Genomic DNA, 23,699 nt, shown 5'->3' with positions numbered 1-23,699 from the left:
CATGCAAGCGTATCAAACATGCTTTATTGCTTTAAAGGCTTGAATTATTTAATTTTGATTCATTACACACGTCAGCTACAAAATACATCGAGCACATAAATAAATGTAAGTTTTTTATAAAAGAGTTTTTGCTTCGTCAACAGTTTATTTTGGTCCATCCCTACAATATATTATTCTTTCCCTTCCAGGACAACCTTCCAGTGATCAGCCTGGTCGCAAAGAAGCCAGTTGGCATCCTCCATCTGCTGGATGACGAATCCAACTTTCCGAAGGCCACTGACCTCTCGTTCTTGGAGAAGTGCCATTATAACCATGCACTCAACGAACTCTACTCAAGGCCAAGAATGTCAAGCATGGAGTTTGGCATCCGCCATTATGCGGGGCAGGTGTGGTACACCGTCGAAGGGTTCTTGGACAAAAACCGAGACACTCTACGCCACGATGTTGTAGATCTTCTAATCAGCAGCAAAATTCCTGTAAGTTGAATCATCATCATTCATGTTATCGTGTTTATTTACTTTGCAGCCCTTTGTTACTTCAGTGTAAGATGCATCTGTGTCTTATTTGCTTTAGGGTCATTCCACATCAAATCAACGCAAAAACTAAGATTTTGACACCCACCAACTCTGATTTCGATGAAATTTGTTTCATGACTTGAAACATTTTTGGCCTATGCAGAGAGTTGCGATAATTATGATAACTCAGCTAAGAAAAATTATACAAATCTGGGGTAAAAAACATTGTTTTCACTACATTTCAGGCTACATTTTATGTTCTGTATCTTTTTTCACCACATCTAATGCAAATGGCTGAAATTTAGGGTCAAAACTGACTGATATGCAATTTTGAAGGGAAATCAATGTATAGGATATACTTTTTTATAGTAGGTAAGCATTGAAATATCAGAGCTATAATTTTTTTTAGAGGAAACATGTACATCCAAAGTTTCAGGAGAAAATATTTGAGCTCTGTTACTGGTTTCCGCATTGAGTTAAAGCTCTTTGAAAATGCTCATTTATCTCAAAATTTGGGCCCCAAATATATGTCTGGTTGAAAAGGTCTTCCCTATGACATAGTGGTTATGTCGACGGTTTGTAATCAAGGGGTCCTGGGTTCGATACCCAGTGGAGGCACATACTGGTTCGAATCCCACTTTAATAAACTGTAAGTCCAGTCTCGATTAGCCTTCTGTGCATAAAGTTGACTTAAAATTGAAATCAAACCAATATCTGGTTGGGAACCTAATAAAATTTGATATTTACTGCATAAAGAGGTACCTGTAAAAAATTTCGAGATTGATATTACATGATAACCAGTGGCGAAGCGTCCTATGAGGCCAGGAGGCCGGGCCTACCCACGCCATTACTCTTTGAAAGGTGTATTTACTTATTTTGTCAAAACACATGTAATGCAATGGAAAAGTTTGGAATTTTCATTTATGATAATTACCAAAAAATTCTAACCCTGTCCAGTATAGGAACTTTCCACGGAGTGAGGCACATTTGCTGGGGCCTCTTCTCTTTACATTCCGTCGTACGGTCGTATATGCGGGAAGCCTAATCTTACGAGTACTGTATGTATGCTTATAACGTGCTCCTGAGGCCGGCCTCGCGGTGTTACCCACTAGGACGAACAGAATATCAGCAACACTGCATTTCCGCCAGGGTTGGAAATTTGTGGTGTACCGGCATTTTTTGTAAACATTAGCCTGTGTTCGTGCAGAGATATTTCTATTTCATTGTACATTCTCCATATTTTGTACGAAACTTAGGTTTTCCTTCCTTTCAGCGACAAGTGTAAGTGAAATTGAAAATTACGGAGTACTGTAGTTATGACTTCGTTTTCTGGTCAGAGTGCTGATGGTCTTGTCGATTCACCCAACACCGTAGCGTAAACAGAAAGTCTAAAGAACTTATATGTGTAAAGTAAGTCTTCATACCAAATAATGTAAATTAATATGCTAGTTACGCCTTATATTTACAAACTAGTTTTACTTTCAGTGGAAATAGAATAATTCATTTTTATCGTGAAAGGGGATTCCCTCGTTCGTTCCCTCTCTGTGAAAACTTGCCTCCTGCTCAGGACGCTACAAGGGAGAGTGGCTCGGAGCACGAGGTTCGTGGCGGTAGAGCTTTGTTTGTGATTCGTGTGTTGTGCAGCGATAAGATTTACGCAAGAAGTGCCTGACTGAAATGCAAGAACAATCGAGTTCTTAATTCAGTGAAGATGTAATCATCGGTAAGGTAGGACCCACTTTTGGTCTTTCATGTTTCCTTCTTATAACAATAATTTCTAAAGTGTTTTCAACTATATTTTTCTTTGCAAGTGACAGCAAAATATTTTAAAAAAATCAAAGTTGTTGAAACGTTATTTAATGCGTTAACACTGTCGTTGAATAAATATTACAAGCAGACATTTTTTATGCAGCCGACACAAACGAAGAGGTAGGCAGTTTCGTTTACCCTGAAGGGATAACAAAAGAAGAGGGCGGTCAATGAGAGTACAATACAAGGGAAGACTTTTTTTGGGTTTAGGACAAAGAGTTTTGTGTTATGGGGTTATTGCGCAGGCCATGTCTGTTTCAGGTCTGGCGGAACAGGCCAGTGTTGTCACATTGGATTGGCAGAAAAGAGCTGAATTGCGCCTAAAAATTGGGATTCTATTCTCTCAAGCAACTACATTTATTATAACCTCTTTATATGTTACGTAGTAACCTGTCGTGTTGCCGGGTCCCAAACAAAGATCCTATGTTCTATTATCACGTAAAGGTGTCTACTAACACAAGAGGTAGAAGAAACTAGGATGCGAAGTATACACACTGAATGAGAGAGGTCACCTTTACTTATGTTATTTTTCTTGAAAGCCATGTGGTGGTCATCCTAACACGTTACGAAGCCAGGTGACCTAATTGTGGTCATGTCAATGTTTCCTGATCATCTTTAATTCATTCTCCATACATTCTCATCGTCACGATTTGCATAGAGCAGAACAAATTAGACGAAAATATTCAAAATTTAAATTATGTTTACTTGCACATACAGGTGTCAGAAATTCATTTATCTAGAAAACCAAGACTGGAATTAACTACAACCATTCCTTTATTTAGACAACAGATAACAATGGTGTTTTCCTCGGTGCGAGGAAGTCTTGCTAAAAAAAAAATAAGTTGACAGCAGTAGAACGTACCAAACTGACAGTCGCTGAAAGTGCGGAATTCTGTCGTCTGCTCACGGCACAAACGTCAGACTGACCCGAAAATTAGGGGGGGGGGGGGGGTGTTTCTAGCCCTTTTCACCTCAATTGCAAAATAAATTTAGAATGAAAGTGATGAAGAATTGACAACAGAGCTCGAGAAGTAAAGAAGCGGCCTGGAGAGACATTGAACCAGTCTCCATGACATAGCCCCCTCCCTTTCTTTTTACAGATTTAAGCAACTAATGGAAATTATCGCACTTTTGTGCCTACCCTGCTAGGAAATCTACGCTTCGCCACTGATGATAACAAAGTTACAACAGAGAGAAGTTTAGCAAAACAGACAAATTTACGTTATTAGTTACAATTATAATTATTTACTTTTAATTAACTATCCTGCAATTATAATTATTGTACGTATTAATTAACTGCAACATACGAATGGCATAGTAAGCCCGCTAGTAGCTATTATTAAAGAAAAGGTGTGTACGGCTGTGTGTCAAATATTTTCTGCTGAAACTTTGGATGTACATGTTCCCTCTAAAAAAAATTATAGCTCTGATATTTCATTGCTTACCTACTAAAAAAAAGTATATCATATACACATTGATTTCCCTTCAAAATTGAATATCAGTCAGTTTTGACCCTAAATTTCAGCCATTTGCATTAGATGTGGTGAAAAAAGATACGGAACATGAAATGTACTGAAAACAATGTTTTTTACCCCAGATTTCTATAATTTTTCTTAGCTGAGTTATCATAATTATTGCAACTGTCTGCATAGGCCAAAAATGTTACAAGTCATGAAACAAAATGGCCGCCATTTTCAAACGAAGTCTAGTTTTAGAAAAATAATGCCTGTTTTGAACTACCCTTGTACAGGGGTTACGACAAACAAATGAAAAATTTTAAAAATGGTTGAGCGACCAGTGCTGCACCATTTGGTATGGATTGACCCTGAAATTCTAGGCAATTTCCAAAAAACGTGAAATTTTCGTTAGAAGGAATGAAAAAAAAATGTTTTTTGTAGAGAATGAGCATGTCTTTGCAATGATTTTCAACATCAAAAGTGTTTGGTTCCTTCATACCCACATGATGAAAATTCAGATTTTCTTAACCTAGTTTTCCCACCACAAGAATTAGGCTACAAATCCATTATTAGTCCTTTTTTTTTAGTTATTTGTAAAAATTTTTGAGTGCTGATGTATTTTTTTCTGAAATTCTCATTATTTCATTCAACTTTGTGTAAAATTTCAAAGAGATCTGATGATTGGTTAATGAGAAAAGAAATAAAATGTAAGCAAGGGTATCTTGTGTCGAGGGTCTCAAGAGTGACAGACAACACTGATTTGATGACATTTCAAAGTGCTGTAAAATGAAAATCTTTTGAGACAGAGTGAAAAAAATTAGGGGGTTTCTTTCAACCATAAAGGAAAGGTGTATACCAAATTTAATCGAAATCGGAGTTGTTGGGTGTCCTGACCTCGTTGAAATGGTGTGGAATGACCCTTTAGGGAAGCTATTAAAAGTAATATTAAAAATAATGTTTTCTAAATTTATGGAAAACTTCAATAGTCACCGTGGTTTACTTAGTATAATGTTGAATTTTTGTGTAGTTATGAAGCTTATATTTGTCCCACAATAATTCGAATTTTTTTCTTTTGTTTTATATTCATTTTTTAATTAATTTACCATTTATCACATGACGTCTGACTATTAAAATAAATTATTATTTAATATTAGGAATGGGACAGATTAATCGATACTCTATCAGTATTGATCAATATATGCATATCAGTGTATCGATTGCATAATACAATTTAGTGCAATATTATGCCATTTCCTTATAATTTTTATGTGCATAAACATATAATCTCCATTCCCTACTTTTTAAAAAGTAAATGTCTAAATGTGCAGCTTCTTTTCCATTGCAGTCATTTGTTAACATAACAGTTGGGCTGAAAAGTTCGTAGATGGTGTTACTAGAATTAAATCCATGTGATTTTTACTTAGTACTAACCTTCAAAAGATACGTGTATAAATTTCACAGCTGCCGGATAATTAGTTCGTGAGATATAGCATTGTGAGTGAAGCAGCTTTTGTTATTGTGAAAAAATGGATAAAAAAGAATTTCGTGTGTTAATAAAGCATTGCTTTTTGGCGAAAAAAAATACTGTTGAAGCAAGGCTTGGCTTGATAAACATTATTCGGACTCTGCACCAGGAAAATCAACCATTGAGAAGTGGTTTGCTAAATTTAAACGAGGCGAAATGAGCATCGAAGACGATGCACGCAGTGGACGCCCCAAAGAGGCTGTTACCGACGAAAACATCAAAAAAGTCCACAAAATAATTTTAAATGATCGTAAAGTGAAGTTGATCGAGATAGCTGAGACTTTAAAAATATCAAAGGAACGTGTTGGACATATTGTGCATGAATATTTGAACATGCGAAAGCTGTGTGCAAAATGGGTGCCGCGCGTGCTCACAATCGACAATGCACCGTGTCACAAATCAATGAAAACGATGGCAAAATTATATGAATTAGACTACAAATTGCTTCCCCATCCACCATATTCTCCAGATCTGGCCCCCAGTGACTTTTTCCTGTTTGCAGACCTTAAAAGAATGCTCGCTGGAAAGAAATTTAGCACTGATGAAGAGGTAATCGCCGAAACTGAGGCCTATTTTGAGGCTAAAGAGAAATCGTACTATAAAAATGGCATCGAAAAATTGTATGACCGCTATAATTGTTGTATCGCCCTCGAACGCAACTATATTGAATAATAAAATCGAATTTTGTCAAAAAAATATTTTTTACTATGTTAGCCTACGAACTTTTCAGCCCAACTGTTACATTCATTAAGGAGGTCAATGAACTATTAAGGTTCTTCGAGAACCATTTGTAATTTTATATCAGATCGGTAGAATATCGGTTATTGGTATTAGTAAATTTTATACTGGTATTTTATCGATATCATCTAAAATTTATATTGGTCCATCCCTAATTAATGTAATGTGTAATTTGCCACGAGGGCCATTCGAAAATGACCCTAAACAATTCTAATGCTATTTTTGCATATGAGGATCAGGATCAAGATCTGTTCATATTCTACGAGGTGGGTCCTTTTCTCTGGGAACAGTGAAAGGTCGTAAAATCGAGACATGACTGAATTTGGTTTGTATCATTTTTTGATGATCATTTCATTTTTTGCTTCCTGCAGATGCTGTCTAGGATGTTTCAGAATCTCCGAAACAACCATGAGGCAGCAAAGACAATCAACAAAGCCAACGGCCGTTTTGTGACAATGAAGCCGAGAACTCCAACAGTCGCCGCAAGGTTCCATGATTCTTTGCAGCACCTCCTCGAGTCGATGACAAAGTAAGAAATGAGGTTTTTAGTACATTGTTACCTGTTATTGTTTTTCTAATGTTGTTCATATTTTTCCCTTTGGTTGTTTTACCAGTTATTTAATAATTACCAGTTTTAATTAATACACACAGATTCTGTGTGTGAAGTAAGGTAGATAAATGTGATAAATGATAATGGAAGTTGACATCATTCAGTTAAAAAAAAAAGAAGCTTGTTATTTTTATTGTTGGTAACAGAAGAAAAGTTAATTTAGTTAGTATTTGAACTTAATAACTAATATAAAAACTGAATTAGATTGAAAAAAATTAGTGGAAGATAGAGGAACCAGATTATGTTTTCATATTCTGCCATTTAAACCAAAGAATAAGCGGTTCCTCAGCTTCTAATAATCAAAAAATTGTAGTTTTTAAGTGAGAGCATGGGCGTCCGGAAAGGGGGGGGGCAAGGGGGGCTGTGCCCATACCAAAAATTATGTATTCCACACATATAATTTCATTTTAGCCACAATAATATGTGTTAAGTATTGCATGAACACCATTAATTCGAATTTAAGCAATTTTTTTTTTAGGGAACCACTATTTTTGGGGAAAATGTGCCTTGTTTGCCCCCCCCCTAAAAAAGATACCTTCCTTGCCCCTGATTGGAAAAACTTCTGCGGACATCCATGAGTGAGAGGTCACACAACATAAACTTTGAGTAAAATTCCCCCCTAACTTTTAAAGCCTTTTCTTGAACAAGATATGTAAAAGTAGCAAACAAAATACAGTTACTATGAATTTCGGTACATTAGGTGTATGAAATGTAAGAATATATTGGATAACGGTTGTCGGTAACGCGTCTGACTACCATGCTAAAGGTCCCGGGTTCAATCCCCGGCCGGTTCAAATCCGGGAACTTTTCTAACATTGGAAGCAGCCCCGGTGCCCACCCAGCGGTCAAATAACATGGATACCTGGGGCAAACTCTGGGCGGTAAATGCAGTCAGGGGCATGATGCTGATCACATCACCCCCACTCACGACCGGATCAAGAAAGTGTGGGCCTTCATGGCGTGGTGCTATGCACAGGGGAGCACTTTACCTTTTTATAATAAATTTGGAATGATATTGGTTCATTTTTAATAACTAATAGTTATTATTGTAAAGTAACAATTATAATGGCAATAATTAAAATGTTGTTACTATTACTACTAATGCAGTTTTATCAATGGCCTAACCACCTCTACAAAATTTCAGGCGATGTCCATGATATCATCACTTATCCTTTCATTTTCGCAATTAGACAAAAATGGCAGAAAAGGAATGTAAAAAAAAAAGAAACAATTTCAAAATAATGGTGCAATTGTTACATTATCTTTTAGTACATTCTTAAAGTGATATTTCTTCTTTACAGGTGCAATCCATGGTTTGTGAGGTGCATAAAACCAAACAATGATAAAGCTCCAATGAAGTTTGATATGCCAATAGTCCTGGAGCAGCTCAGATACACCGGGATGCTGGAGACAATAAGAATCAGAAAGATGGGGTACCCCGTCCGGATGAAATTCAGCCAGTTTGTGGACCGATACAGGTACCTTCTACCCGGAAGGATCCCCCGTGGAGCTCCCTTCAGGGAAATCTGCCGCATGACCTTGGACCAGAATCCTGTGAACAGGGAGCAGTACCAGCTGGGCACGAACCGGGTCTTCCTGCGAGAGATACTCGAGCAGAAATTGGAGAAGAGGCGTGTCGATATCTTGAGGACCGCGGTGATCAAAATCCAAAGAAATGTAAGAGCGTTCCTCGCACGGAAGAGGTACCATGTGATGAAGAAGAGTGCAGTAAAGATCCAGGCACATACTCGTGGCTGGATTGCAAGGTCACGCTACCAAAAGGTCCGCAAGGGTGTCATCCGCACACAAGCAAACTTCCGCATGAAGCGGCAAAAGAGGAGGTATTCAGAATTAAAGGTTAGTGTCTAATTTGTACTTAATTAAATGAGAAAAAAGTATTGCAAAGTGTAGCTCTATATGAATTACTTTTTTGCGTACTTTAGACCTGATCATGGTAAAGATTACCTATGAATGATATTCAATGAATAAATTAGGCTAAAAATACGGGTCATCCAGAACGTAAGTTCCATTGGCCAATTAAAAGAACACAAAATATAATGGAACAAATTACTTTATTGTACACTGAAGCACAGTCCTTGGACTATGTTTCAACATAATTGCCATCTTTGTTGAGACACTTATCATAACGAGACACCATATGTTGTATCCCCATATTGAAGAACGATGCTGCCTTTGTTGATAACCAAGTGGTAATAGCTTGTTTGACCACATCGTCATCCTTGAAGCTCTGGCCAGCAAGGAAAGCTTTCAGGTGCAAAAAGAGATGAAATCAGACGGGGCGAGGTCTGTGATATATGCAGGGGATGAGGAAATGTTTCCCAGCCAAAGTCTGTAAGGAGTCGTCGTGTTGAAACCACTGTATGGGAACGAGCATTGTTGTGAATGAAGACAACACCACGGCTCAACATGCTACGTTGCAATTTTCGTAGAGTTTTGCAATAGGTGTTGGCATTGATGGTTGTGCCGTGCTCCAAAGAGTCCACAAGCAATACACCTTGTCTGTCCCAAAGCACCATGCACAGGACCTTCCGAGTGGTCAGAACCGGTCTGGCTTTGGTCTTTCGTGGCGAGAATGTGTGCCTCCACTCCATGGACTGTTGCTTTGTTTCCAGAGTCTTATGCAACACTTGTGTCTCATCCCCAGTCAGGATGCGATTCAAAAAGTCCTCACCCTCTTCACAGTACTGTGTCAAAAACAGTAATGCACTCCCCGTTCGGTTCTTTTTGTGGTCTTCTGTAAGCGAGCGTGGGACCCAGCCGGTACACAATTTGTGGAAGTCCAGTCTGTCTGTCACAATTTCATGAAGCAGTGACTGGGAAATTCGTGGAAAATGCACAGACAGTGTTGTCAGGGTGAATCGTCGATTCTCTTTAATCACAGCATGGACCAATTCGTCTATCACCAGAGATGGTCGCCGACTGCCACTGGCGTATGCAGGAATATTTTCCAGGAGGGGCCGGAATTGTAAAGGTGGATAGTGCATAGCTGCTTTCTAGGGGGGCGGCATAAAATAGTTCGCACATTAAAAAAACAAAAAAACAATGCACTCTCAAAAATACCTTTTCAGGCAAGTTTGCATTTAACACACTCATTTTTTTCCGAGTTCTTCACTGCTTTTGTTTAAAAATGTTCATTTTCTCAAAATTTCAGAGGGGACTGTAGCCCCTTCAGCGCCTCTCTGTGTATGCTAGTGCCCACTGCATTCCTCAATTGTGTACTTTGTTCCGTCCTTCATTAAACTGTCACACCCATCTCTGCACCATTGAGACACTCATGATCTGTTCACCATACACTTCACCAATTTGACGGCGAATTTCAGCTGCTAATACATTCTGTGCATTCAAAAACCATATGACTGAGCGCACTTCACATGCGGCGTGTGTTTCGATTTTCTTGAACATTATCATAACCCACTATGAAGCGTACGCACTTCTGTCTTCTCTAACACTTACGTCTGCCTTGCTGATGGTTCCAACTACGCAGCGCGCATATGCACTCTTGCGATTGCAGTGCAGCTGCGGCATAAATTGCAAATGGAACTTACTTTCTGGACATGCTTTGTAAGAAACCTGTACCTTACTTGTAGGATGATTCAAAAGTGATTAGTGATTACAGTGAAAACCGAAAGAGGGCGAAAGTTGTTGGAAATATGCTGTTTTCAATCTAAAGTGCATGAGATTGTAACACTGTTGAGGCTGTACAGTGTTATAAGCCTCAATGTTAGTCGAACATGCCATGTTCAGTACCTGGTGAAGGCACATAATTGTTCGGATCCCACTTTAAACTGTAGATCCGATCACATTAGCTTCTCTGTGCATAAAGTGAGCTTTGAACAAACTTTGTGTGGTCTCACTTCACCTCTTTTTAGTACTGATGTATTGTTAAATATAGCGTATAAATTGTGCATGTAAATTTCTTGTTAACAATGATATTCTATTGTTGTGGGAGAAAAGAAGGCTGCATTGTGTGTATACTTTCAGGAGGAGCTGAAGCGTCGTGCGGAGGTTGAGAAGATGGCGAGAGAAAGGGCGAAGGTTAAGGCCCAGAGGGACGAGCAGGAGAGGGTGTCGAGGGCCGTGGCTGGAGTGAATCATCTGGAGATACCAGCTGAGCTTGCTTTCATCTTCAGCAAGTCGGATGGTAAGGCGATGTTTTAGATTGAAATTTATTTTGTTGCATTTTCATCTTGAAGTGTGAAGGAATTGCAATAATCTGTAGACATTTGTTTGTTGGTGGCTCCCATTGTGATTTTCTCATTGTTGATTGCTTACGAACAGATTTTTCTTTTGTTTCCAAACTGATTTTTCCTTTGTTGTTTCCAAACTGATTTCTCCTTTGTTGTTTCCAAACTGATTTCTCCTTTGTTGTTACCAAACTGGTTGCCAAACTAGTTTTCCCTTTGTTGTTTCCAAACTGGTTTTCCCTTCCTTGTTTCAAAACTGGTTTTTCCTTTTCTTTGTTGTTTCCAAACTGGTTTTCTCTTTTTTCCTGATTTTTCTTGTTTGTTTCAAAACTGATTTTTGTTTTGTTTGTTGTTTCCAAACTGATTTTTCCTTTGTTGTTTCCAAACCCGAATTTTCCTTTCTTGTTTCCAAACTGGTTTCCTTTGTTTTTCCAAACTGATTTTCCTTTGTGTTTTCCCAAACTAATTTTACTTTGTTTTGTTTTTCAAACTGATTTTTCCTTTTTTTTTTTTCAAACTGATTTTTCCTTTCTTGTTTCCAAACTGACTTTTCCTTTCTTTGTTCCTCCCTAACTGAAATTTCAGCCGAAAAAGCATGATTCTCAAGATTACTGCTGCTTGCATCACAGTCTTGCAGTCTTGTTTAGTGCATTGATCAATATTTCTACTTCTGTAGGTAACTTGGCAAAAATTTCTGGAAGGGCTTTGTGCCTATTGAAGCTGCCATTGCTACAAAATTCTGCAAATTGAGAATGGTTGTATTGGAATGTTTTAAAAACTTGTATCCTTAGTGCTGGTAGAGTACGCCTCTCTTCACACTTATTAGGGAATTAGTGGAATCTTGTGGAATAATTCAATTGTAATATATGTAGATGCTTTAGAAGTTGTAACAATATTAATTCAAATTTCATGTTTGTCTTTGTAGACTGGCAGCCTGCGCACTCAGAAAGAAATCTTGTGAAGGTTGTTGGCGGAGTTCCTGCAAGGCCTGACAGATACTATCTACCTCATGACATAGATTACCATGCCTTTACCAAGTTCACCAATATTTATTTCAAGGTAAGACGTTTTGCTTTTGTCTTTTATTCTAAAGTTGAAGAAGAGTTTTGAAGCAATTGCCAAATGTTGAGTCGACATCGCCTTGTAATCAAGGATTTTATACTCTGTGGGGGCACATTTCACGGTGGTTCAGATTAGGAATGGCCAGATCCGGATCCTGGGAGATCCAAAATCTGAATCCGGTTGGTTCAGGATCCTAAAATTTTCGGTACCAGATCCAGAACTTTCGGATCCGGATCCGTTTGGCCATCCCACATGAGCGCTTCTTTGGAAAGTAAGAATGTGTTTATAACATATTGTTACCGGCTAATATATATATATATATATATATATATATATATATAAATCAAATAAGGTAAAAGGAAACACTCACCGGACAGTAGGAAAATTCAAAATTTTCGCTAATTTATAGCATCATCGGTGTGAGAAGAAACAGAAGACTTAGCCCTTTTGGCCCTCCTTGCTTTTATCCATTATATATATATATATATATATATATATATATATATATATATATATATATATATATATATATATATATATATATATATATATATAAGGTAAAAGGAAACACTCACCGGACAGTAGGAAAATTCAAAATTTTCGCTAATTTCATAGCATCATCGGCATGAGGAGGAGAAATATTTCTACTGTCCGGTGAGTGTTTCCTTTTACCTTCTTTGATTTTTACTTAGCCCTTGGCCCTCCTTGCTTTTATCCATATATATATGTATATATATATATATATATATATATATATATATATATATATATATATATATATATATATATATGATATACATACATATATATATATATTAACAAAAAAACGTATTTCTTCCTTTGGGCTCCTTTATACACCTGCCAAGTTTAATGGAAATTGGAGGGAGACACAGGGGTCAGATCCTCACTTCAATTTGTCCTCATCTTGACATTTGAGGGGGGTTTGGCCCCTAAACCAGTTTTTTAGCTGAAACAAAAAACACGTATTTCTTCCTTTGGGCTCCTCTATACACCTGCGAAGTTTTATGGAAATCGGAGGGGGTCACTTAGATAACCTCCCTTGTTAGTCTTACACTTTGTAATTATATAACACTGCATATATTTTAATGTTTTATTTTAATTTTTAAAACTGTAACTGTAGAACAATTGTATAATTTTTGTATAACATTTCTATCTTGTTAAATGAGTTAAAGGTTTCATCCTGGAATGGAATGTCTCACATTTATGTGTGTTTCCATTTCCAATACATTCAAATAAATACATATTCGTTTCAATGGCATTTACAAAATCATCTCTGACATTTTATGTTAAACAAGTAAGATTATTTTTGTGCATGAGTGTGTTAGGCAATCCATAGTAAAGTATTTTAGGAACAACACTTGAAAAACATCTTGTAGGACTAACTAATGAAAAAATTCTTTGTAATCAAGATCATAATACCTTTTAAGGTGTGGTAATATTATAATGGGATTGAGATACGAAACTCTAGGATCTGGATCCGATTGGCCATCCCTAGTTCAGATCCCATTTTAAACTGTAGGTCCAGTCCCAATTAGGCTAGGAATGAGGGAAGATATACAAACCATTAAGGAGTCTGGTTTCTCTCTTTCTATGCTATTATTGTTCTCATTACTACTCATATTGTTTTTCAGACTGTGACTAAACATTCCTTCTTATAAGGTAAAAGTCTCCATGGGGACACAGGTTCAAATCCCAGCCTGGGCATGGATCTTCTTTGTGAGTGTCCCTTCATCAATGTCATCATATCATCACTCATCTTTGCAATTAGCTAAAAGTGACAGAAAAGTTAAATTAACCAAATCAATCCACAATCAATTAAGGGAGAGTGGAGGGGAGTAAGGAGATTCAATATTTATTTCTAGCTCTTTTCCTTAATCAGACAGGACTTCACAACACTGCATCATATTTGATTTGTTGATTTGTCAATAAGGGATACATTTTGACGCTACTTTGAAAATAAATATTGTTGCACATTGAAATGTTGTCCTTGCAGTCGCATCTGTGGGGAATGAAGAGGGAGCCAATCAAGACACCGTTTTTAGCCAAATCCAAGGACATTGACTACCAGGACTCATTGGCCATCTTCAAGTTGATCCTGAGGTTCATGAACGACAACAACCTCAGTGGGAAGAAGGAGATTGTTCTAGGAGACTACATTGTAAATAAGGTCAGTTAGTTTTCAGCTTCTATCTTTTAAGTGACAATAATTCCATACATACGATATACTCTCTACGCTGGGAGGAACCAGGCAACATCGGCGTCTACTGTGTTTCAAAGGCAACAGATCCCGTTGCAGTAGCACTGACAGAGAGACGATTCCATGCCGGTAAAACAGCGATAGCGAAAAATCAGGCGAGGCCAGGCTGGCTCGGTAGCTCAGTGGTACAGCAATGGTACGGTATGACAGAGACCCAGGTTCAAGTCCTGGTCGAGTCTGCATTTTTTGCTGCAGGGTTACAAAAATTTATTGCAAGTGAACTATTGAACTTTCGTTAATGAAACCAGTCCAGAAGGAACGAGGAACTCAAACAGTTTTTTTTAACACCTGCAAATGTTCAATGTATGCACCATGGGTGACGTGGCATGCATCAACACGATAGGAATGCAAACAGTTTGTGCATGCATGTTTTGTTAAGCTGAGAGTTCATATAGGCGACACTCAAATCACCCACATCCCTTACAGTGTTTTGTGCAATGTTTTGGTCCCCATGATCACAGGACCTTACACCGTGTGACTTCTTTTTGTTGGGTTTCATCAAAGATAGGATGTTCGTCTCACTGATGCCACATGATATCACAGCCCTGTTGCAGCGATACACAATATCAACAGGTCCGTGTTGATGCGAGTGTTGCAAGAGGTAGACTATTTTGCACCAACAATGTTTGAAAAACTATTTTGTGATTACACAACAAATATGTTAATATTCTGATGTAATTCTTGAATATTTTTTTTCAACAACTTTAATTTCAAGGTGGTATTGGCTCAGGAGCAAAAAAAGTATTCATTGCACTTACGAAGCTTATGCAACATAGATGTGCTAACAATTTTGGATAGACACACATTTAAATTTTAAGAAGAGTGAAACCCATACATTTTTTACCCCTATTGATGTAGCACAGAACATCGGGCAACAAGATGATATTCACCCACCAAACTTCATCTTGTCTACCTAAGATGTCACAGCACAGCATACAATACACAAGAATTTCTGATGGAAGCTTCCTGGTGATTTACTTGTTCACAGACTCACACTGGTGTAACAATAAGAATTTTAAAATTATATTTTGTATCATTAATCTTCTTGTAGTTTACAATTGTTACAAGTGTGTTTAGAACAATTTTTTTTGATGTAGCAGTTTGAGAAAACATACTCGCTTCATCAGACATTTATTTAGTTTGATATATCTTACATTTTTTTTTTTTGTTTTTAAACTGGGATACCTCACTCAGCAATCAGGATCTACTTCCCCAGATATAAAGAAGCTGTTGATAATTTTGTAGCCTATCTGCGTTATGACATTAAGATGAAAGAAGGTACAATGGTTACTACAATGTAGTCAGAGATGAAGATGACAGATGATGAGCAGACATTTGACACATGCTTGTTCTCACCTTTAGTATGAACGGTCCCGTACTCGGTGGTAAGTTAGGTTACATTAGTGTAAGTTGCAGGCTATTGGTAACGAACAACATTAAAAATGCATTATTTTTTCTGCAGGGTATTGTTAATGAGAAGATGAGGGATGAAATCTTGTGCCAACTCTGTAACCAAACGTGGAAAAATGAAAACGAAGCGAACAACGAAAGAGGGTGGCTGCTGATGGCAAACTGCCTGTCAGTGTTTCCACCCTCGAAAGTCCTGCAGAAATATTTGCTCAAGTAAGTGAGCCCTGTTTAATTGTGAGTATTTTAAATGCTCAAATTCAAATTTGTGGAGTTTGCTTGAATCGTCTGTAGTTTACAAGCATGAACTTTTTGGTGGTATTTAATTGCAAAATCATGGGGTGATTCCTCTGAGTGTTGTTGGAAATAAAAAAGTAGTAATGGAATTGGACTCTTGCTATAGCATTTACCTTCATAAAGTCGTTTCATACCATTTAAACCTACCCTTGTCACTCCACCATTTAAAGATATTAATAATTTAGCCACTTTCTTTTCTATATTTTTTATATTTTAAAAACCGGCATTGACATTTTTTTCAATCTTGCACTTGGATCTGGCTGTCATTTTTAATGAGCCGCATGGTGATTTTAGCATTTTCAGGCATTTATGAATATTGCTGTAACTTCTGTTCTGTAATTCCAAACTTAATGATTCAGAAGGCATTTTCTTCAGAAATAATTTATGCTCTTCCTTTTGGTTAATAAACATTGAGATTAGTATTTTCCATGTTGGGGCGTTACCCCCACACCCCCTATACGCCTTCATGGCGTGGTGCTGAGCACAGGGGAGAACTTTACCTTTTTTACCTTTTATGACAATGAATTTCATGGGTATTTTTGTTCGGGGCACAAAATAACAGTGATCCCATAACTTTCTCAAACCTGAAGGTTAACGTCTGCAAGACATGGAAAGAAAGAAGATTAGAGAGGAAACTTTCATACAAATTCTAGTTTTATAAGATTAGATTTTATTCCTGTTTCATCTGGTATGTCTCTCCATTTCTCGCATCCTAAAACCCTTCTTTCAACATTGGCTTCTTATAAGCTAAATTTTACATTGTGTATATATTTATAGGTTCAGGAATAATTTGAAAGTTATTTCTTTCAGGTATGTTTCCGACAATGCTTACGATGGCTACAAAGCCATGTGCCAACGGAAGCTGCTCCAATCGGCTCGTGTTGAATGCCAACTCGCAAGAACGTATCCCCCCTGTCTACTGGAGTGGAGGGCAAACAGGAAACGAACAAACATGGCTCTGGAAGTTCATTTCTCGGACGGTGAGTGTACAGTTGAGGCAGTACAGATACAAATTGACAGATTTTGTTAGTTCTATTATGAATAGATACGAAGGTTGAAGGAAAAGGGGGTATGACCCCCATCAACCCCTCTTGGGCACGCCACTCCTCTATTAGTATTGGTTCAAATTTCATACCAGTCCTTCCCTAGCTGATAATAATTGAGCCTGAATAAGTAATTGTGTTTTGTCAATGTGTCCTCCAAGTCACTGCTATACTAAGATCTACTTTTTTATTGTCAGGCGAATCAAAGTTCACTCCAGTTGATTCCTGGACAACTGGAGAAGAATTGGCATCCCTAGTGGTGCGTGACCGAGGGATCAACGAGTGCAATGGCTGGTCGGTGAGCCTGGTCGAAGAGGAAGAAGATGGCGAGGTTCACGAGATGAATGGCTTCGACTACGTGCTGGACCTTGTGTCAGAGCTGGAGGTTGCTCCCGCCTTCCCTGTCTGCAAGAACTTCTTCCTTGTATCTGGCAAGAAGGGAAGAAGGCCTAAGGTAATTTGATGCCATGACTAGGCCATCTATTTATGGTGAATTTATCAAGATTTCTGTGCAAAACCACACAAATCTTGGGATCAAAAGTGGTATATAAAATAGCATTTCAGTGTTAATATGGTGAATAAAATCCTAAATTTGATTTAAAAACTATACTTTTCATGTTAGGGGGAATAAATCATCATCATCATCCTTCGCCATTTCACCTGGGTCAGCATAGAAGTGAAGCCTCTCCATTTTTTCCTGGTCTTCCCCCATTCCTCTCTTTCCACAGTGTTCCAATCTTGTCCTCTTCCTCTGACATTCTCCACTATCTGCTCTTTCCACAGACATCTTGGTCTCCCCTTTGGCCTTATTCCCACTCCTTGTGCATTGTAAGCTCTTACTGGTAGTATTTCTGCATCCATCCTCTTCGTGTGTCCGAACCATCTCATCTGTGCCTGATCTATCCTGTCCTGAAGCTTCACCACCCCCACTGTTTGTCGGATATCCTCATTCCTTATTCTATCCCTTCTAGACTTCCCCAATATACTCCTTAAAATTTTCATATCCACTTGCTGCATCTTTCTTTTGTCTTTTATCGTAAATAATGTGGTGCAATAAGAAGACGTAAGTGAGTTACTAAATTATTCCATGAAACTTACTTGTATACACAAAATAAACTTTTCCTTCTAATAGCACATTTATGTAGTTGTCAGAGTATTAAGTTTATTCTGAGTCCATATTTTGCTTCTGAAATATTTACAGTAGAAATAATCAATTTTTGATGATTTTGCATAATTCACAGTATTATTTAGGCTTCAGAAAGCATTATGTTTGCTAAATAAAATCTAAATTTCTGTAATTGGAAAATTGAGCTTTCGTGATCTGTCTGTATTGTGTGACCATGTAGTATTGTTATCTATTACAGGGCTCCATAGCATCTCCTGCTGGCCACATGACTCCTTTGACGGTTGAAGTGGAGGAACTTCCTCCGTCTTCCCCACGAAGACCAGCTGTGCCACCTCCCGAACCTCCAGTTGCTAAACAGCAAGTGAGTTTAAGTTTCATTGTAATCGAAAGTTCTGAATGTCCATAAACCACTGAAAAATATGTAGAGAGGACTTACGATATGGAGCTTCTATGAACAAGAGGGACAACCTTTCTAGAACTTCCAAATTGTAATATTGCCTTTATATTTTTCTCAGCTTCAGTGTCCAGTAATGATCCTAGGAAGAAATGTGTTTGGAGGCAAAGGAGAGGGCTGTTTTTGTTGTGGGATTGGGGGCACATCCACTGGTTGCCCCATTTCTGCCATTGTCTTTGTGTGTATGACGAAGATGAAACAATCATGAAACTTTTTCACAAATAATGAGAGTCTGGTGAGAATTTTTCGAAGTACGAGTGCTATTTCTTTTTCAACCTCCAATAGGGAATGAAATGAAAACCACAGTGAATAGCAAAATGGGTTTATTGATAAAAGTTACATACATGTATAATCTACTTTTCAACATAATCACCAAGAAGATTCAGACATTTATCGTACCCATGCATCAGCTTTTCAATACCCTCTGCAAAGAAAAGGTGCAGTCTGTCTGTTGAGACAGGTCTGCAGTGTCCTGAAGCTCATCATTGGTGTGGAAGCGCCGTCCTCGCAACCACTTCTTCATCGCCGGGAAAAGGTGGAAGTCACTCGGCACCAGATCTGGGAAGTAGGGATGGTGATCAAACACTTCCCAGTGGAATTGTTGAAGAAGGTCTTGGCTTGACCTTCATCATGAACGTCCGTTCGGCCATTTTGAAATTTCCTGCACCATTCGCAAACCACGCCATCACGCCAAAGCCATACACACAGCTCATTCGACAGTGAATTTCCACTGCATTGTGCCCCTCTACCTGTGGAAATCGTATCACATTATGCACCTCGCACTTGGTGGGAGAGTCCATTGTAGCAGACATCTCTACACGACCGTCGCTCAGCTTCAACTGAAGTGTTGGACTTGGCAGTGCTGGTGGTAGCAGCAGGGGGGATGCCAATCGCGCTTCGTAACACCCTGCTTCCTAGTGTTTCATGGGCCACCTGCGGCACCATCGGAGGTTGAAAAAAATAGCCCACGTAGTAAGATTGTTTGCTTCCGCATATAAACGAAGAGAAGGAAGGGGAGGGAACCGTAAAGTCAACCTCACTTCCACGTAGTACACCCTGGACTGCATTTTGCACATTAGCAAGGCTTTGACATCTGGACACACATCCAGTGTAACTCTCTAAGGGATTTGTGTTGGTGTGCTGTCCATATGTGTTTGCGATTGTCACTTCATCTATTTCTCCATTCATCCATCCTCATCTTTGCAATTAGCCAAAAGGGGTAGGAACACAAAGTAAAATAAATAAATACAATCAATCTATTCAACCTCCCCCCCCCCCCACTCCCGCAATCCTCATACTCAATACTTTACATAGCCTTACACTGTAGTGAGAAAATAAACAAACATCGTATCCCATATTCATGATGTTTCAGCTGTAATTTCAATCATGACTTGTTTCTTCAGCCAATACATGAGTTCCTGCTGTGACAATCACACACTTCAAATCTAAATATTTTCTACACGAAGGCATTGAGCTCATTCATATCGTATCATAGTATTCAGAATGATGGCAATTTTACTGTCCTGAAGAGTGAGCTCTGTGAACAACGTTGTTTTGGGGCTATTCAAGAATAACTGGAGTTCCGGGTGTGACTCACACGGCGATAAAGACTTGACTTACCACCATACAACTTGAAAATTATGTGAGTTTTTACAACTTTTTAATCCATCGTATTTTTTTTGGTGAAATGTAGATTGTAACCTTTCATCTAATGTGTTTATTATAGAGTAAACATTTTTATTTTTACTGTTATTAATTTTTATTAAAGTTCCAGGTGTGACCTATGTGAATACCTCATTTGTTAACCACATTTAATACCATAATACTTACCTAATACTTTAATTCAACAATATGAAAGGCGAAAACAACCTCCTCAACTTTAGCCAACTTTTTTTCTGAAAATTACAAATTTATTGAGCATTGCTTGTATGCACTGAAGTCTTAATGATTATCATCTTTTGAATTACTCGTAGCTGCAAATCTGTATTCTTAAACCATTCCAGGAAATGTAAATATCAAATTAGTAACTCCTTAGTGACCTGCACCTTGGCGGTGCAGCTAAGGCATCTGGCTTTGGGCTTGAGCTAGGGAAGCACGCTGGTTCGAGCCTAAATGGGGGCAGCATTACAACTTTTCTCCAGAGATTTCGGCCAATGTATGGGACCGGTGACCACCCACCATCACGAGGAAATTTTGGAGCTACGAATGAATAGCATAACCTGGTCATTAGAACCTACAACAATGAATTGGGGTTCGTCGTGCTGACCACAATTCTCCCCGTAACTGGTTGGATGGTCGCTCACCTCTGCTGAGGCATGTGGGAGTGAGGCCGGCAGTCAGTAGGTAGGCCCTGACCTCAAGGGCTGTTGTGCCACTTGTGGGAGGGGGGAATAGCTCCTCAGTACTACAACATTTATGAGGGAATGTGCTTGGAAGTATAAAGAATTCTGTTCAATGGCTGGAAGAGGAATTATATTTTTTTATTTATTTTATTTATATCCCATTCCTTTCCACCAGCAATGTATTTCATAAAAGATTTTCCAGATGGTTCCAGAAATATCACTTTTATCAGATTTTTGGCAGAGATTCCTGACTGACAAACACAAATGCATTTGTTCTTACTGTTATATTTGTCACTAAGCAATTCCACGATCGTGTAGACACCTGCCTTCAAGAGCTCTTCATCTGGTTCAGTACCTGGGAACTTGAGATCAGACTCATCAGCATCTGACTCTTCCTCAGAATCAGAAGAAAGCATTTGCAATATCCAAGACTGAGACATGAGTATTTTATGACTGGCTAGTTTCTGTATTTAGTTTATATCACACTTGATCAAGATGATATAAGCTATCACGCCACTGTCAGTGCCATATGGTACCATAGTTTTGAATATAAAACACTCGTGTGTCAAATTACTGCTTACAGTGAGGTAAAAATGTCAATATTCATGTAATTTGATGCTACAAAAGGTGAAACTTTTACACACAGTTGTTTTCCTGGTGAAATTCTAGCCCATTTTGATATGTCGCACGACCCCCTTCCCTTTTAAATTTCTGAAGTTGAATTCAAGATGGCTGCCGACCATGCGGGTGAAGTCAATGTGAATCCCCCTTGGCCAGGCAACGATTGGTCATTGCCATTTTAACGTTCCATGCTGCAGTGGCCTTGTACTGGTGATGTTAAGTGACTTATTGAGCCACCCTGTAGAAATAAAAGCAGAATTCCATTAAGAATCTGTGTAACTAGCTCTGATTCAGCTGGGGATAATAAAATAGTTATCTAGCCTAGTCTAAGTTTTGAGCTTAGACTTACTGTCATCATATAACTGTCAGTTTAAATTATTTTTGTGTATAATCATTGAATCAACCTGAAGAAAATTAAGTTACAACCGGAACCATGCATTTTGGTTACACCTGGAACCCTTATGTCACAGTTAAAGCTAACTGCAAAGAAAGGAAAGGCATGTTTGGGGGAGTTATAAAACTGATTCGAATATAAATTTGGTGTTAAACTGATTACTAATTTTAATTTAAATGAAATTTCAAGAGAAATTTAGTTCTGGATGTGACATAAACAGATCAACCATTTCAAAGAGCTCTAATTCAAAGAGTACTACAATGAATTTTGCAAAAAAATAAAGAGAAATAAAATTTCACATAAGCTGCTTCTTGCCGCTATATTGTTGTGGCAGAAAACAGCTGCTCAGCTGTTCCTGATAGTGTTTCCAACTAACCACTTTTTGGTACATAAAAGCCCCTTGATGCGCATTACTAAAGACTTACTTAAAACTAAAGCAGATTAGTTCATCAAAATATAGGCTTTAATTTTGAGTTTAGTGCTGTTTAAATAGTATTTGGACCAACTTTACTTTTCGAAGTGGTAGGATCACTTTGTCGTGGATTGACTGTGCTTCATTTTCAAGCAATTCTTTCTGTGATTGTAATTGAAAATGTGCTCATGATTTCTTGAGCCCATTACCCAACTTCACCTATCCACATGAAGATTATGGTTGATCTTACAGGAAGAATTCCATACAGATCTACAATTTTGTTCTAATTTTGAGCATTAATACATCATAAGAGAATGAAAAAATGTTGAGACTAGCAAAGGTTTGTATGGGGTAGGATTGAAATGCCTAAGCTGCTCTAAGAAATGCCATCTTCAACTGTAATGGTGCCTAACTCTCAATTTTTTTTCCCAGACTAGAAAGATGTCCCACGAGATCATCCAGGACAAGTGGCCAGAGCCCCAGAAGCCAAAGATGAGGTCTTACTCCAAGGACCATTCCGCAGCTCCCCCTATGGGCCTTTCCAGAAAGTCTGCCCTCAACGACAGATACTTTGAAGACAAAGCTAGAAGCCGAAGCTTGGATAATCTCCTTGAAAGTGTAAGTAACCATTGTTGCACTACCAAATCTATTTTAATATATTTCCTGTAGTAACACAATACAGCCAACGTAAAGCAAGATAGTGGTAATTGATAAAAAGGTAAAAGGTAAAGTGCTCCCCCATGCTTAGCACCACGCCATGAAGGCGTATAGGGGGTGTGGGGGTAACGCCCCACACTTTCTTGATCCGGTCGTGAGTGGGGGTGATGTGATCAGCATCACGCCCCTGACTGCCTTTACCCCTCAGGGTTTCCCCCAGGTACCTATGTTATTCGATGCTGGGTGGGCACCGGGGCCGCTTCCAATGTTAGAAAAGTTCCCGGATTTAAACCGGCCAGGATCGAACCCAGGACCTTTAGCATGGTAGTCAAACGCGTTACCAACTAAGCCACCGCGGCCACATAGATAACATAATGCCATTTGTAAAACAATAACACAACAATGTTCACGCCATCTTATTGTTTTGAAAATCCCATCAGATAGGTAGCCACCATTCCATGTTGTACATGCACGGAGTCGACAAACAAAATTATCCATTACAGACAGGACTTCTTGCCAAATTCTTCTGTTCAAGGTCTCTAAGTTAGGGATACGTGTTCAAAAACTCAACTCTTGAGAGAAAGAAATCGCAGGCAGTCAGTGTGTGCTGTGCAGCAACCATACAATGTACTATACATTACTTTTAAACCGCACCTCTACCTCAAAGCAGGGTGTTGAGGGGCCAACGCTCCATTGCTACAGAAATGTGCTATTACCTAACATGCTGGGTTTCATCCCTGCTGTGAG

General features: G+C 38.5%; 1 protein-coding gene across 11 annotated transcripts in view; it reads left to right on the top strand.

The window, feature by feature from the left end:
• The window catches only part of LOC145978267 (unconventional myosin-XV-like), a 536,876-nt gene that overhangs the window by 235,794 nt on the left and 277,383 nt on the right, over nucleotides 1-23,699 (top strand). For all 11 annotated transcript variants that reach the window (XM_083110775.1, XM_083110774.1, XM_083110769.1 and 8 more), the window contains 11 exons: nucleotides 189-476; nucleotides 6,416-6,573; nucleotides 7,956-8,511; nucleotides 10,657-10,816; nucleotides 11,785-11,918; nucleotides 13,936-14,109; nucleotides 15,662-15,822; nucleotides 16,714-16,883; nucleotides 17,144-17,400; nucleotides 18,311-18,433; nucleotides 22,728-22,913. In XM_083110775.1, the coding sequence (XP_082966901.1) occupies nucleotides 189-476; nucleotides 6,416-6,573; nucleotides 7,956-8,511; nucleotides 10,657-10,816; nucleotides 11,785-11,918; nucleotides 13,936-14,109; nucleotides 15,662-15,822; nucleotides 16,714-16,883; nucleotides 17,144-17,400; nucleotides 18,311-18,433; nucleotides 22,728-22,913 (2,367 nt within the window). The remainder of the gene's footprint in view (nucleotides 1-188; nucleotides 477-6,415; nucleotides 6,574-7,955; nucleotides 8,512-10,656; nucleotides 10,817-11,784; nucleotides 11,919-13,935; nucleotides 14,110-15,661; nucleotides 15,823-16,713; nucleotides 16,884-17,143; nucleotides 17,401-18,310; nucleotides 18,434-22,727; nucleotides 22,914-23,699) is intronic.

Source organism: Lepisma saccharinum, chromosome 24, assembly GCF_977018435.1.
Source record: "Lepisma saccharinum chromosome 24, izLepSacc3.1, whole genome shotgun sequence".
Classification (NCBI taxonomy): Eukaryota; Metazoa; Arthropoda; class Insecta; order Zygentoma; family Lepismatidae; genus Lepisma; species Lepisma saccharinum.
This window is presented reverse-complemented; position numbering and strand designations above follow the sequence as displayed.